The sequence below is a fragment of the Apaloderma vittatum genome, unplaced genomic scaffold (assembly GCF_000703405.1).
Source record: "Apaloderma vittatum isolate BGI_N311 unplaced genomic scaffold, ASM70340v1 scaffold3365, whole genome shotgun sequence".
NCBI classification, from domain to species: Eukaryota; Metazoa; Chordata; class Aves; order Trogoniformes; family Trogonidae; genus Apaloderma; species Apaloderma vittatum.
The window spans coordinates 39,067-53,657 of NW_009716317.1; the positions used below are offsets into that span (position 1 = coordinate 39,067).

Genomic DNA, 14,591 nt, shown 5'->3' on the forward strand with positions numbered 1-14,591 from the left:
TACTTTTGAGAACTATCAAGCACATCACCAAGATTCAATCTACACTTCTAAGGCAAAAATCAGTAATATTGCTACAAACTGGCTGTTCAGGCTTCAAATTTGCTTTTAATTTGCTTAAAATATGATCTTTTACAAAAGTAGTACCAAAAGGGATAGTTTGTGCCCAGTAAACACTGTACATGAAGTACTAGACTCTCTACAGTCCTACCCAGTCCACCTCAGCCCTTCATCCTTTTACAGGAGACTGATGTTTTACACAAAACTTAATTGTATGGACTTGGACTTTCAGGCAATGAAGCAATGACAAATGAAGGAGAAATGTTATATGAGAAGACAAAAGAAGCAAGCAGGAGTAAAACACAATGTAGGAACACAAGTATGCCTGGCAGCATTCAGTGCTTCTCTGACTTAATCCACAGGAGCTATAAATAAATCCTACAATCATTCGGAGAGACAGGTGAGTGGGGGAAGAAGCCAGAGCTGAACACATTGTTTCCCTCAGAAATGAATCCAACATGAGCGCTGCAAACAGTGGGTGCCTCTGAACATCACGTTTACAAATTCTGTCTTACAGCATCATCACATAACTCCAAGTCTAGAAACGTGACACTTAACATTCGGAAGGTAAAGTTACAGCATCTCAGATTACATAAGTTCTTACTGTACCACACGATTTTCCGTGAGCTTACATTGTCTCATGAATGGTTCAACCGGCAACATTTTGAGCACAAAACTTTCAAGATAGGCACAGTGAATGGAATAGGAAAACAATACTAATTGAGTTGATTTTCCTTTTCTCATCACCTAGAAGTAATCCAAGTCACTTTCAAAATCTCATCTAAGTTTGAAGTTAAGGAAGCAACAGATTGTGTGTGATTTGTAACAGCTATCACAGTTAAAAATGCAAATGAGTGGGCATCACGTTTTGGCTAAATTTCAGAATCTCAAAGACCTAGGTTGAACTTGATATTGTTTTACGACGATGTTCTATAAGTGTTATTTTTAAATTATTTTAATTCCTCCTATTGAAGTTCTGGACAAAAAATGCACGACAAATACATGACAAATAGCAATAATTTATTATTTATCAAAAATTAATTAGAATATTTACAAAGTCTAAATCATATCCCCCACATACACACACACAGTCTCTCTTTAAGTCTTTTTCTTTTTTCTTCCTCTCTTACTCTGCGATTTCTTTTTTCTGCCCTCAAATACAGGTTTGGCAGTCACCATGACCACACTTCCCAGTTCTTCATCCTCATCACTCGAGCTACTGCACACCTTTTTCTCTTTATGGTTTGTCGTCTCCATCGCAGCAACTTTTTTACTCTTTTTGGGCTTGCCTAAATCTCCAGTTTCCAATCTCTCTACTGAGGAGTCACTAGAAGTCTCTGAGAGATGCAAATTCCCAATAAAACCACCTCCATATAAATGTTCTTTTCTGGAATCTGAACACTTTCTCCTTTTTCCACTTTGGACTTCTGTTGCCAAAGCTTGATGATTTGCCCAGCGTGCAGTACCTTCGCCTTTCCCTTCCTCATGCTGTTTAAGTTCAGTCTCCATAACAGCAGTGGCTTCATCGGCTTCCTCTCTTTCTTTTCTCTTAAGACAAGTCACAGCTCTGCGTAGTCTCTTACTTTTTATAGCTTGGTTTTCATGCTGTGCTAGTCTGAAGAACGAATCAATTCGAAGCTGAGTCTATCAAAAAAAAACAAAACCCAGAGAAACACCTTGGGATGTTTTCGTGCAGGAATTTAGCCATTTGCCAGCTATGCAATAATGCATTCCAAATGAAAGCAGGACCAAAGACTAATTAAACTTGCATGCAACTCATGTGAACAATAAGATTATAGTAATATCTATAGTTTACTATAAATTATACAAGAACCTTTATAGAAACTAAATAATAAGCAGTGGAAATCTTATAAACCCCATGCTGCTGATGATCAGACGTATGTTGCTGTTTTCAACCCTAACACAGAGAATCTCTGTAGTGCTCTTAAGTATGTCCTTACAAATGCACCCTTAGCTTCAAGCTGTTAGAACAACAGAATGTTTACTAAGCAAATGTTAAGCGCACTTTTCATCTGCATATGCTACTGCAACAAAAGGTGATTGTTTGACTCAAGTTCATTGTAACACATGCTGCTACAGGATAAAGATTTAAGAGTAGAACTAGAAGCAGTCACACACAATCGGTCTGTGTTGTTCAACCACAGCTAGGCTTGCTGTACACACTAAATGTATCCTCTACATTCTCCCTAAAATTGTCTGAGAGGCAGACACTTCCAAGGAATGTTCCAGTCAGCCTGAAGGTACACAGATTTAACTACGGGGTTTGGTACCTTTCACTCCGTTGAGTGACAGAGAGAACCTACAACCCAGGTTTAGACTAGGTACATATCTTGCTTTTGTCAAGAAGAATCTGACCTTATGTGATCAGTTTTACAACTGACTTTCACAGTATCAGAGCACGTACACTATTTGACAGAACACTTATTTGGAAATTAAAGTCTGCACTCCTCCTCAAAGGATACAGATGATACCAAATGGTCAGTCTCACCTCACTAAAATCTCCAGGACAATTTTACAAGTCATTTTCCGAGGCAGCATACTGTATTTTTAAAGTACTAAAGGTGCTTGAGTTACCCGTAGTTTCAGCTACATTCAAAACAGCAACCTTGACTTGAGATGGGTGCTCGATAAATGACAAAATTTGAAACCAACAATTCAAATTGTTGAGTGCCTCAAATGACACTGAAATGAAGTCTAGACAAGCAAGTTGAATGGCTTTTAAAAACATATAAAGATAGAAAAAAAAAAAGCCAAATCCCAGTTTCTGAGAAATGTATTATAAAGTGTTGCTCTTCGTTTTAAAATGCTTCTCATACATTTTTCCAGTTACCCTTAAAGTATACATATTTTTATACTTTACCTGCTGCAAGTTCAGCTGTTTTAGCACAGGCGAAAGGATTTCATCTATCTTTGTCCTCGTCCAGCCAAAATGATCCTGACAGAATGTGCAGAAGTTAAGGAACTTCACAAAATGGCTATTAGTATTTTGTAAAGACATAAAAATTCCTCAAATAAACAATGTCTAGAGGAAAGTGACTCCAAAGCTTTTTCTACCAAAGCTTTTTCTACCACAAAACCAGAGAAAACAAGTTATTACAGCTGACTTACGTGGATCACTTCAGCATGACGTTACATATCTTAACCTTGCTGTAGGTCTCTTACAGAGTCTCACAGTTACAGACTTTTTTCTCTAACACCAGCATTTCCGAAAGCACATCTCAGTGAAGATAGAATTCACTGGCTATATGGTACTGCCATAAGAAAAAATACCTATAAATAAACGTTATTTTGACACCTGCACACACTGGCAGTTTCATTTACCATTTAAAACACTACTAGCTCTGCATGCATAGCCATCTACTTTTCAAAAATTCACTGCAGCTCGAGCTGCAACAGATGAAAGAAATGCAGTGGATAACTAGGGACAAAGTGCAAACTGAATCACCATTTCTGACCAGGTTTTGAAAATTATTTGTGAAAGACTAGAAACACACATTGTGAGTGTAAACCCCACTCTTAGTCTAGAAATAAGCACTGTGCAGTTACAGAAACACATCACAAATCAGCCAGCCCAGCTACAAGACTCTCTCTGCCCGCCAGGTGAAGCAGCCCACTCTCTCAGCAGGGCAGAGCAGCCCCGAATGCCACAGGCGCAGCACTGTGTCCCTTGCCATTTCAGAGCTGGCACCACTGCACAAGAGCACAGGCAGACAGGTCAAGGGACCCTCACATCAAGGAGATGTTAAGAATTTGACACTGTGTTACTGACTCACTAATGAGCCTCGTGAGCTTTTAATTAACTTTTAACTAACAAGTCCTCTTATACAGGAAAAAGGATATTCTCTGATCTGTTCTACATCAGGCTTCCCCCAGGTGAATGAACCCCTTGTCTCATCCACTACAGGCTTCAGGTATGCTTCTGCCACCGCTGGATTTGGGAAACCTGAATGAAGCTGCAGCTCCCTCAGTTTCTTCTTGACTTTGGTATCATGTGGATTAGGTCTCAATTTCTTATTCTTCTGAGCCTCATTCCACCACTCACTGAAAAACAGAAGAGAGTATTAATTTGACTCCACAAAACAGAATATCAAGAGCTACCATGCTAATTTCAGTAGCCTTAGTCTCCCTACTTCAGTTACTACACAGGTAGGAAATTTCTAAACAAAATAAAGGGTGCAAAGGACATATAATCTGAAAGTAGACAAGACAACACATACACAGTAAATGCAGCCCTTGTAACCTACGGTAGCAAATATCATCTGGATTTCCCAAAAGCTGATAAGCAGACAGTCCCAAATGGAGCCTTGCTTCTGAAGGATGTTTCGCACATTTTGATAGTTTTTGGAGGTTTTTTGGCATGCAAGGAAAAAGCAAAAAAAAATACCCCAAACACTTCTAACTATCCTTTCCATTGTTAGTACAACTAGATTGGTCCTCCTCAAATCTTGTTCTTCCCCACAGCCTACCTGTCTGTCTCTTTCCAGGTCATCCATTCCTCACTCATCAAGTCTTTTGTCTACGAGCAAGCTACAGCACCTTCTCACAAACTCAGGGAAAATAAACCTCCACTCCACTATGGATCCAGCTCTGCAATGAACTCAGACGCAGTCGCATGGTTCTATGGCTGTTCTATTGTCTTCATGAGTCTCACTGTAACTGCTGTATCAACATGTCACCTTATTTACCTGCCATTTCAAACAGTGACATATAATGGAGTCACATATTTTACAGTTTCCTTAACGGTGGTCAGTGAATGATGTTCATGTGTTTCGTTGTATGCTTAAACAGCAAAAAAACATATTTGCTAATATTCATATTACAGAGGGAGAAAAAGCAAAATATTATAAAGCATACGCAAATTTTAAGAGGGGTTCCAAGCCATGTCCAGGAAATTCATTTAAAATCTCCATCGCTGTTACAAAGCCAACATTTGGGATGCCGTCAGCGTAGTCACTTCCAAGCAAGTACGCCAAATTAATTAGCTTGTTTCTATCCAACCCTGTAAAAGAAAATGCATAAACCAAATAAAACCAGTGGATTCTACATCTGTTCTCTTACAAATTAAAAACAGTATATTATCTGAGAGGTAAAAACCAAAAGGAACACAAAGGCATTAACTCGGTAAAATTACATTAAATTCAACATCAAAATTTGCTAATTACATTCTAAAGCAGTGGTAGTTGTGCTAACTTGGCAAATATATCTTCCCAAAACTAAAATGCTACAAGGTAATGATCACTGAGAAATTCTGTGTTTCCAAAAGGCCAAGAAATATTATTTTACATGTATTTCTCCAGTTACTGCCCTGTTCTCATCTAATGCTGACCTGAACCTAACAACTCCTGAGTCAGAAATCAAAATATTCAGTTTAAATCCCAGCCCATAATATCAATGCCTCTGCTTCTTAAAAGTCTTCCCAAACTGGAAGCCTTTTGCTCTGTGCTAGTGCAGTTATGAAGCAGACCAGAAGAGCCTGTGGAACAGACAGAAAGAAGAAAGAACTCATCTGACCACATCTACTTAGTATGCTATAAGATCTGAAGCAAACAGACTGGTTTTCTGTAACTAGCTTCAGGAGTTTGGATTTAAAAATCAATTAACCAACCAACCAATCAACCAGCAGAGAAAAGGACAGATATGTGTCTAAGCATACAAAAAGAGACCAGCAGCATGCTAGTCAAGATATCCATAAACTGTCAAGAAAGAAGAATTGTGCACCTCATGGAAAAGGAGTAGAAGTACAAGACCACAAAGGAATGTGACATGAAGACCGATGGTGACTACTTCTCCCTAGTAAATAAATGCTCTGGTTTATTACATTAATAACAGCTAAAAATCACACACATGGTTTTACAGCAATCCTTTCCAAGTAAGGTACAGTAGCATACCTAAGTAGGTAGAAGTAAGGGAAAAAAATATTCCTTTCAATTTGCTGTAAGAAGAAACCAGTGACACGTTTTTCACCATATAAAAATACTGTAAAATTTTACACGCTGAAAGACATTAACATATTATTTCAAAGTCTATAGCTTCTCAACTTTGGAAACGTCAAAACTGATTTTTTAAAAGAGTTCTGCTTAAACAAGGCATAAGACAAAGTCAAATTTGGCTCCTATTTTCCTTAACTCACTACATGACACTGAAGGTTAGAAGTTCCACCTAACTGGCAACAATTTGACTACGCCAGTACAAGAGCAATCTGAAAGAAGAAAAAAGCTGCCAGTACTAACTAAATGAAAAACCTTTTACAAAGCCTCTACATACGCCAGATTTTCTTCTAATGCATTACGTGTCAGTATGTCCAAAATTAACTTCCACTTCCAGAAGACTATAAATCTAATGACAACAGAATATAGTTTTCCCATCACATCAGAAAAGTCATGCTGACATATACCCAGAAACTGGTACCTGCAGACTTCAGGATCATCATGCTAACTCTGCAAATTTAGGGGGGGAATCATGTGGCAATAAAAAAAAGCAACACAAATGACTGTCCTTAGAGACTCTCCAAACAAGGGGCATTGTAATAACAGATGCACAAAATTCTATGCAAAATGCAACTTCAAAGGATACATGGCAGTGCTGCCTTATTAATGACTGCATTTAACAAATCATTTGTGAGTCTCACCTAGTTGGTTCTGAAAATCAACGCACTGATAATATTCCACATATTTGTTTTGACTGAAGAAATTTTTATAAACGTGTCGTGCGCCAAATAACCAAACATCACTGTCATCGGTGATTGTCCCAGACGTTTGATCAGTGAGGTCTAATATAGCACACTGTGCCTCTGCCTCCATTGGAGCTTCAATATAGGGAATGCCAAACAGACGGAGAAGCTCCTGTAGGATGGAGAGAAACTAGTTAATATTTCATCTGAAGAACAAACTTCTGTTGTACTTCTGCTTGACTCAGACTGCTGGAGGTATTTAGTATGTCACAGCAAATCTTAATTTCCACCAAAAAGTGCCAGGTACGGTTAAGCCAAGGGGGAAATTCCACTTATCTCAAGCAGATAGTGCCACATAAAGTCAAGCACTATTTGATCACACTATTACTGCACAGTTTGAGAATCTTCTGTCTTAATTACATGAGCATACTTAAGTATTGTACTTTCCATAACATGGAGAAAAGTCCAGATATGTGGGCTCTATGAAAGAAATATGCAGGTTAAATAAGAAGTTAAAAAATTAATTAAAAAAAATCAGTTATCACCTTAGCTCAGAAAACAGTATGAAAGCATAAGAGAAACATTAATATCAAGCAGGAAATAGTGGGCATGCTAATCATCTTTGGGATGTTTTAATATGCACGTATTTTGATGCATTTTACACAATTTGCTTTTACAGAATAAATTATATAACCTCTGTTAAATATCCTGCACACTCAATAGGTTTACAGGCTTGTGTTAGTTACACAATTATGAATTATGTCAGAAACTGTGCTTTTCATTTACTTTCCAGCTCCCTAGTTGGATTTAATAATTGCTGCAAAAGCTAAGGCGTAAAATTTATTGAATTAAATATCTGATATGTATACATATATCTGCACAGACACACAGTTTTTTTCCTCACTGTAGCTTGTTTCTGTGTCCTGACAAAGCCAGTCTCAAGACTTAAAACTTTTAACTACAATAAAGAGCAAAAGCACAAGGTCAAAAGGCTTAGAGCTGTAATGGTATAGCTACCATATTATGGCACATAACATGGCAAAAGCACAAGCCTTTTAAAAAAATCTGAAGAAACAAGTACGAGCAAATATTTAACAAAGGAAACAAAAATATCAACCATTTAAAGACTACCTAAATTAATACTTTTATACAAAGACAATAAAAGCATTTATATATTTCTCAGGATTAATTTGTTCAAGTAGGTTTATTACATTATAGATACTATCACTGGTCTACTGCGTTACAGATATGTGAACCCCAAGACAGCGTATTGCAAGTAGTCCTTGCATGAGACTGCATTACCTTTACACACCAATACTAAAACAGAAGCTAACAGACTTACGCAGTCAGTACTGGTGAGATTCTTTAAAACCAGTTATCCAGCGCATAAACCCAGGTTACCATACAGATTTCTTTTAAGCTTTTGTCTTTTAATCCCTACGGAAAAATCACAATTTACCTAACACCCAGTATTTTTTTGTTCCACTTGTACATCTCACAGCAACAGGCAAAGATCAAACTGTCCCAAACTTAAGAAGTTTGTGCTTAAAAAAAATGTTAATTTATTCATAATTTTACTACTACTTTCTACTGTTCTAACAGTGATGGGTTTTCATGCGGCTGGGTTTTTGGCTAGGGGGCAGGGTATGCGGGTGACTCCTTCAGAGAAACTTTCAGAGCCTTCCTGAGACCAGGAAACCAGTCAGATCCATCTCTGGCTAAGGCCAAGAAAATCAGCACCTCTGTGAATCAGATTATTCAAGACAATCAGCACCTCTGTGAATCAGATTATTCAAGACAGGAAGCCTGTTGCGGAGTTCCCCTGTCCTCTGTCTTTTGCGTTGAGGACTTTTATTTTGGAGAGGAGGAAGGGGAGGTGAGAGAAGGGCAAGCTGGTAAGGAAGAGTAGCAGAGAAGGGCACCAGTGAAAAGCATTTCCCAAAGGCCCGTGGTGATATGGCACCAGGGAGACAAGTGGCGGTGAGCATCTGGGATGTGGCCCATGGAGGATCCCAGGCCAGAGGGGAGGGAGACAGTAGTGGTAACGGACACACCTGGAGCAAACTGCGACTCTGAGGACCCACGCTGGAGCAGGTCGACTGCAGCCCACGGGTGGATTCCACAGCGGTGGGATGGACTCACTCGGAGGATGAGGACTGCCTCCCGTGAGAGGGGCATCACACGGCAGCAGGGGAAGGCTGCAAGAAGGCCTCTCCCCGAGGAAGATGGAAGGACCGAACCCTCCGCCCCTTCCCCCCCCGCATGCTTTAGAGGGAGAAGGTAGGAGGGAAGGAAGGAGACGTAGGAGGAAAGGAGGGATAGGATCTGTTTGCACTTGCTTTCTCTCTCTATCCTGCACTAATCTAGTTGGTTTGGTTAAACTGGTGGTAAACTAAATTTATGTTTGCTTTCTCCCTAAGTCTGCTCTGTTTCTTTGCCCGTGACCAAAAGTGGCGAGAGAGACCCTCCCTGTCCTGATCTCAAACTTCAAGCCTTTTTGTTGTATTTTGTCCCTCCTCATCCCTAAAGGGAAGGGGTGGGGGTGAGTGAGCAGCTGTGTAGCTCTTGTTCTCCGCACGGTGGATTCAAACTATGACAGTTACTTAAAATTGTTGGAATTCAAAATTATTTCAATACTTGGAATTCTTTGAAGAAAACAAGCTCCTAAGAGGAAAAAAAAAGGTAACTTAAAATTAAGCAAAATTACTAACAGCTTTTGAGAAAGTGTTTGACGGGTATGGAGGGGAACACCACATCATGCTCTTTCAAATCAAAATGATTCAACAAATACTACCTGGCTTTCCAAGAACATCTGTCCGGTTACAGAAGCAGCAACACGTTCCTGCTGCTGCTTCTGAGCCTGAAGCACATTCTGCTCAGCAGACAGGTCATTGTCTAATTCTGCTAGCTCTTCCTGAAAAATAAGATTTTAGTTATTTCAACAATTCAGCTGTACTTAGAAGCACTAAGTCTCCAAGGATAATTATTCTAGCAATATATGCTCTATTTATTGACATTTGGAAGTTGTCATAGCTTCTTTAATGCAGTAAATTGTAAAACAGGTCTATCCATCACAGTGCTAAAACCCTAAAGTTTCCCTCTGGTTTCAGTGAGATTATGGCTATCCACCATCTTTAAAGAAAAATCAGTTCCTACAGAATTAGACACTGTCAGTGGTTAGGGATGGGCCAGCCACTAAACAACTGACAGATGCTCTCTATATGAGAGAGCAATGGAACAGTAAGAAGCTGTTCAATAGTTTTCCTTAAAAACTGCCTGGGGCAGGAGCACTTCACTACCAGCTCAGAACAAGTAACAAGGAGTTACCAAACTGATGTCTTGCCACTCATCCACTGCATCTTCACCATCTTCTCTCTCAACGCTCTGATCGTTTGCCAGCTGCACTTCATCAGACTCCTTTGGCAAGTCCTGTGTGACAGTATCACACCTGTCTGTCTCCACTTCTGGAAATGCTGTTTCATCACCCAATTTTTCATCAGATTCAGTAGGAAACTCAGCCTCATTACTGATTTCAGCATCCACTTCAATAAAGCTTTCTATTAAAGGAAAATAAAGATTTCAACTTCCTGCTGCTTGAAGTATTTGTACATGTTTTTAACCTGGGCAGTGATTTTATAAAATTTTTCCCTACGTGCACTACAGAGATATAAGGATTATGAAAGAACAGAAATCAAGTGGCTGATCATTAACATACCATTTAAGTTTAGCGTACACAACAGCACGTTTTCCTGACTCTCTGTATTGTATACTCTGTTTTCAATGATAAAAACATTTATTTTCTTCCCATCTCCTACACAAGTAGGAATAGATGTATTTTAAAGCATTTCTTACTAGGAGAAAAGGTTAACTTCAACTGACTACAAATACAATAAGGTCCTGTTTTATTATCTTTTACACAACTAGGAAGCACATACCATCTGAATCACTGTCTTCAGAATCACTGTCTTGAGACGGTGGCATCCTTTTTCTTTCCCCCTCAGGACTTTTTGCTTCTGGAAAAAATCTAATATCCTTTTGCACCTCAGATACATTCTCCTCTGTTTGAGAAATTCCTTCCTCTAGATTTTCAGAAACTTGCAAGTTTTCCCCACCTTTAGAAAGGTCTACTGTTTCAGCATGAACCAAAGCCCCTATACTAGTTTGTACAGGAGAACAGTTTGGCTTCTGCATGCACAAGTTTATATCCTTATCTCCCAAAGAATTTAAGTCCAGTTTGGAAGCACTTTCTTCTTTGTCTACGTCTTCTTTGCCTTTTCTAGTATTGTCAACATCAGAATAATTTTCAGCTCTGGATATAGTGGTGTCCTTGGGGGTAATATAATTTCTTCCCAATTCCTGGCTCTTTTGTTCAAATTCAGCATCTTGCGTAATCACTTGGTTTGACAAATGAATTGTAGGTGTAGGTATTTTTTCTCCCTCCTTAACTGCAGGAATCTGATCTTCCTCATCTGAGCTACTAAGCAGAAAATCCTTCACTTCTGATCTTTCTGGTAGCACTCCACCAGCTGTAACAGTAACAACTTCCTCCCTTTTACTGTCATCACTCAGAGCTTGCTGAATTGCCTGTAGTGTTCTCGGAGACACGCTGCCTTCCTGTGTTACAGACTGGTCCCTGTTCAGTCGCCCTCCATCTTCATCCCCCAGCTCTTCTTCTGAGCTGCTTTCTACCATAGCTGCCTGGATAGCGAGCAAAGTCCGAGGAGAGGGTGGCGCAGTCGTCCTGTTATCTTTCTCTGTTTGCGACTTGTCAGCTGTAACTGCATTAGCAGAAGATTCATTGATTTTACTCAGTTTAGTAAATTCAGGTATTCTTGATGAGGGTCCCGCAGCAGTTTCCAAGTCTCTACTTGTAGCTTCTTTTGCTTGAATACCTGAAAGAAAGTTTTTGTTGGTTTTTTTTCTCAGTAAAAACTGCTTTACACTATCATTTCATTTTACATAACAGATATCCTTAAATAAAGATTAATAAAGCCGTTTTCTGCATGCTTACAGATTATAATTATGTGTAACAGTAATGTACCTTTCATACAAAGTATTGGTTACACGCATTTGTAAACAATACTCAGGATTTTCTTAAAACTGATAGCTGCAGACTGCACAGAGCAAACAAGTGCTTTTATAAAATTAAGACCTGACATACCCTTTATTAGGATGTAGTGAGAAGTATCTTCAGAGACTACCCTCCTAGATTCCACTTCTTTCACAAAACCACCTTCATTTTCATATTGTGTTTGAATTTCACCCGAGTGCTGTTGATTCAATTCTTTTTCTACATTTTCTATGTACCGATTGAGGCTGCTTTTCTTAAGCAAACCCCTAAGCTGGTACTGGGAAAACTCATTTGACTCCTTAAAAAAACAAACAAACAAAAAAGAACCAAGTCAATTTAAATAAAATGTCACTAGCTGAACCTTTTAAGGAAGTTCATTTACCATGCTCTGGAGATTCTTTGAAGAGTTTCCTTTATGCAAGTAACATTTTTACAGACTGCTGCACTCCCAAGCAACACTGGCCCAGTAACATGCAATTCTAAAAGGTACCATTAAGTAGTTCTGAATGCTGGCTAAACACAAAAGGATCTCAATGAATTGACCAACTTAATTCTGTTAAGAGTCATTGTCTCACTGGGTTTTTCCCCCTCAACCTAACAACTCTTATTAAATAGGCCTGGGGGTAAAGCCTTCCAGATGCAACACTCTTACACAGCGTTCAGCTGCATTAATGGCAATAGGTCCATTTGGATGGCTTGAAAACTATTTTAAATATTACCTCTGGCATTACTTCAAATAATGTTCTTTTCCGCTTTGTGAATTCTTTCATATCAGTCAAGATCTCATGTTTTATTTCTGGAGGCAGCTTGTTGAAATCTTCTGATTCAATATCTACAGAATGAGGATTTTCACATAGCTCTTCCTATAAAAATGGAAAGCAACATAAACGTGTATTTTGTATTACAGTGCAGAAAGAGTAATAAAGTATTTAGAGTATAATTCTGAACAACAACAACAAAAGCCACAAACTCTTTGTTGCTACTTCCTATACTGTGAATAAAAGAGTTAATTTAAAAAAGGTAACTACTATGTAACAAAACAAAGTACATAATTACTGTGTATACTATACAGAGAAATTTGGCTTTACTCTTCTTGTAAAAAGATATTTATCATAAGTCACACAAGCAGGCACTATATACTCAGCTAGTCTGACTGTACTCTTCTACAGAGGTTCTCCCTCTGAATGTGAACTACTTCAAAGACAAACAGTATTTCCAAGAGTGTTGTTTTGTTGGGGATTTTTTTTGTTCGCTTTGTCTCATTTTGGTTTTAATTTAATGGAAGCAGAGATTATTTTATTATTCATTATGCTGCCTTCTTAGGTTATGTATTTCTTCTCTTCCCATGAGATCAGCACATCAGAAGGGAATACAAAATTTATCTGTGAAAACTGAAGGACCAAAGTGCTTCAACATCAATTAATATTCGGATAAGCATGGGAATTTTGTTAAATATGCTTGTAGGTGCATACAAGTGAATGCATGCTTTTCATTCATATCATTACAAAAAAACAATTTCTTCTCCGCATGTCCAGAGAAAGTAGTCAAAAAAAAAAAAACCCAAACACGTAATAAATTCCTATTTTGCTGTACCCTAGTAAAGAAAGTTACATTTGTAGTTTCTCATTAGCAGGTATTCATAGTGTAACTTATTTGCTTGATAAGTAACTCTATAGTAAGATCGATACTCCCAAACATTTATTTATTTTAAGTTCTTTGTCTTTTAAGCATAGCACACGAATGAGAGGATTGTTCACAGTAACAGGGCAATTAGGATGCACTTACTTGCAACATCTTTTTTTGGCTCATTCTCACTTGCCATTCTTTTTCCTCTTCCTCCTCTGAACTAAAAGTCACAAAGACAGAAAAAAAAAAAGAAAAAAAAAAAAGATGTAGGTATCTACCTACAAAACCAAAAGCTCCTATATTAAGCAATAATAGCCATTCCTTCACTGGTAAGTACGAAAATTCACACAAGACATCAAAGCGCACACATATATATAAGCATATACATACAGACACACATATAAAGATGCATATCCAAGTCAAAAAAGATCTTCACAGAAAGCAAGAAAGCAGACTCATCTCAGTTAAAACGAGACTGAGAGAACCGCTGCTGTTTAAAAATCACTACCTGATTCTTATTTGGTCAGCATTTAAAGTATACAGAAGTATACATAAGACATACAAAGAGTAATGTATAGCTCCACGTTCCTACTTAGCGATATTTAAGATGTCTCAGGTTTCACAAGTACATACGAAGCCTGCTTCTGTCAAACACATCCGCACTACTGAATGAGGGGATGTAAACTGGCACACACCAGCTACCCAAGCTGGAATAACTGGTTCCATTTAGCCATATAGATATGGCCTAAGTCATATAAAGACTGAGGTAGTACTTTCTTCCTTAAACATAAATCCAGTGCAGAAATTTAATCTGTGGGATGAAAGCTTCTTCTGTTACTTCCTCATAAGTAACTAGCAGACTTCTGTATCCAGAGCTATAAAGCAAATTCTCCAAAAAGAAAATGAAATAAAATGTAAGGAAATATGCTTTATATATTATAGTCTCATAGGTCAAAGGCCTTTCAGGACTGTCAGAAAATGTGGTTTATACTTTTATTTGAGGTTTTATATTCATTTAAGTTATTTTTCATAATTCTACCTACCTGTTCTTCTCTTCATCTTCTAAAGAAGGCAATACGTATATATCATCTATTTCTTCTCTTCGAACTGGTGTAATACTGGGAAAAGCTTCACTGCTTAGGGAAA

At 38.2% G+C, this 14,591-nt stretch overlaps 1 protein-coding gene across 1 annotated transcript in view; it reads right to left on the minus strand.

Moving 5' to 3' along the window:
• Nucleotides 1-1,155: 1,155 nt before the first annotated feature.
• ERCC5 (excision repair cross-complementation group 5) overlaps nucleotides 1,156-14,591 on the minus strand; it is a 14,999-nt gene continuing 1,563 nt past the window's right edge. The window contains exons 4-15 of the mRNA XM_009869467.1: nucleotides 14,489-14,581; nucleotides 13,605-13,665; nucleotides 12,539-12,682; nucleotides 11,910-12,117; nucleotides 10,680-11,640; nucleotides 10,076-10,301; nucleotides 9,543-9,662; nucleotides 6,707-6,920; nucleotides 4,933-5,077; nucleotides 3,919-4,119; nucleotides 2,939-3,023; nucleotides 1,156-1,701 (exon numbers count right to left, since the gene is read on the minus strand). Coding sequence (XP_009867769.1) covers nucleotides 1,156-1,701; nucleotides 2,939-3,023; nucleotides 3,919-4,119; nucleotides 4,933-5,077; nucleotides 6,707-6,920; nucleotides 9,543-9,662; nucleotides 10,076-10,301; nucleotides 10,680-11,640; nucleotides 11,910-12,117; nucleotides 12,539-12,682; nucleotides 13,605-13,665; nucleotides 14,489-14,581 — 3,004 coding nt within the window. The remainder of the gene's footprint in view (nucleotides 1,702-2,938; nucleotides 3,024-3,918; nucleotides 4,120-4,932; nucleotides 5,078-6,706; nucleotides 6,921-9,542; nucleotides 9,663-10,075; nucleotides 10,302-10,679; nucleotides 11,641-11,909; nucleotides 12,118-12,538; nucleotides 12,683-13,604; nucleotides 13,666-14,488; nucleotides 14,582-14,591) is intronic.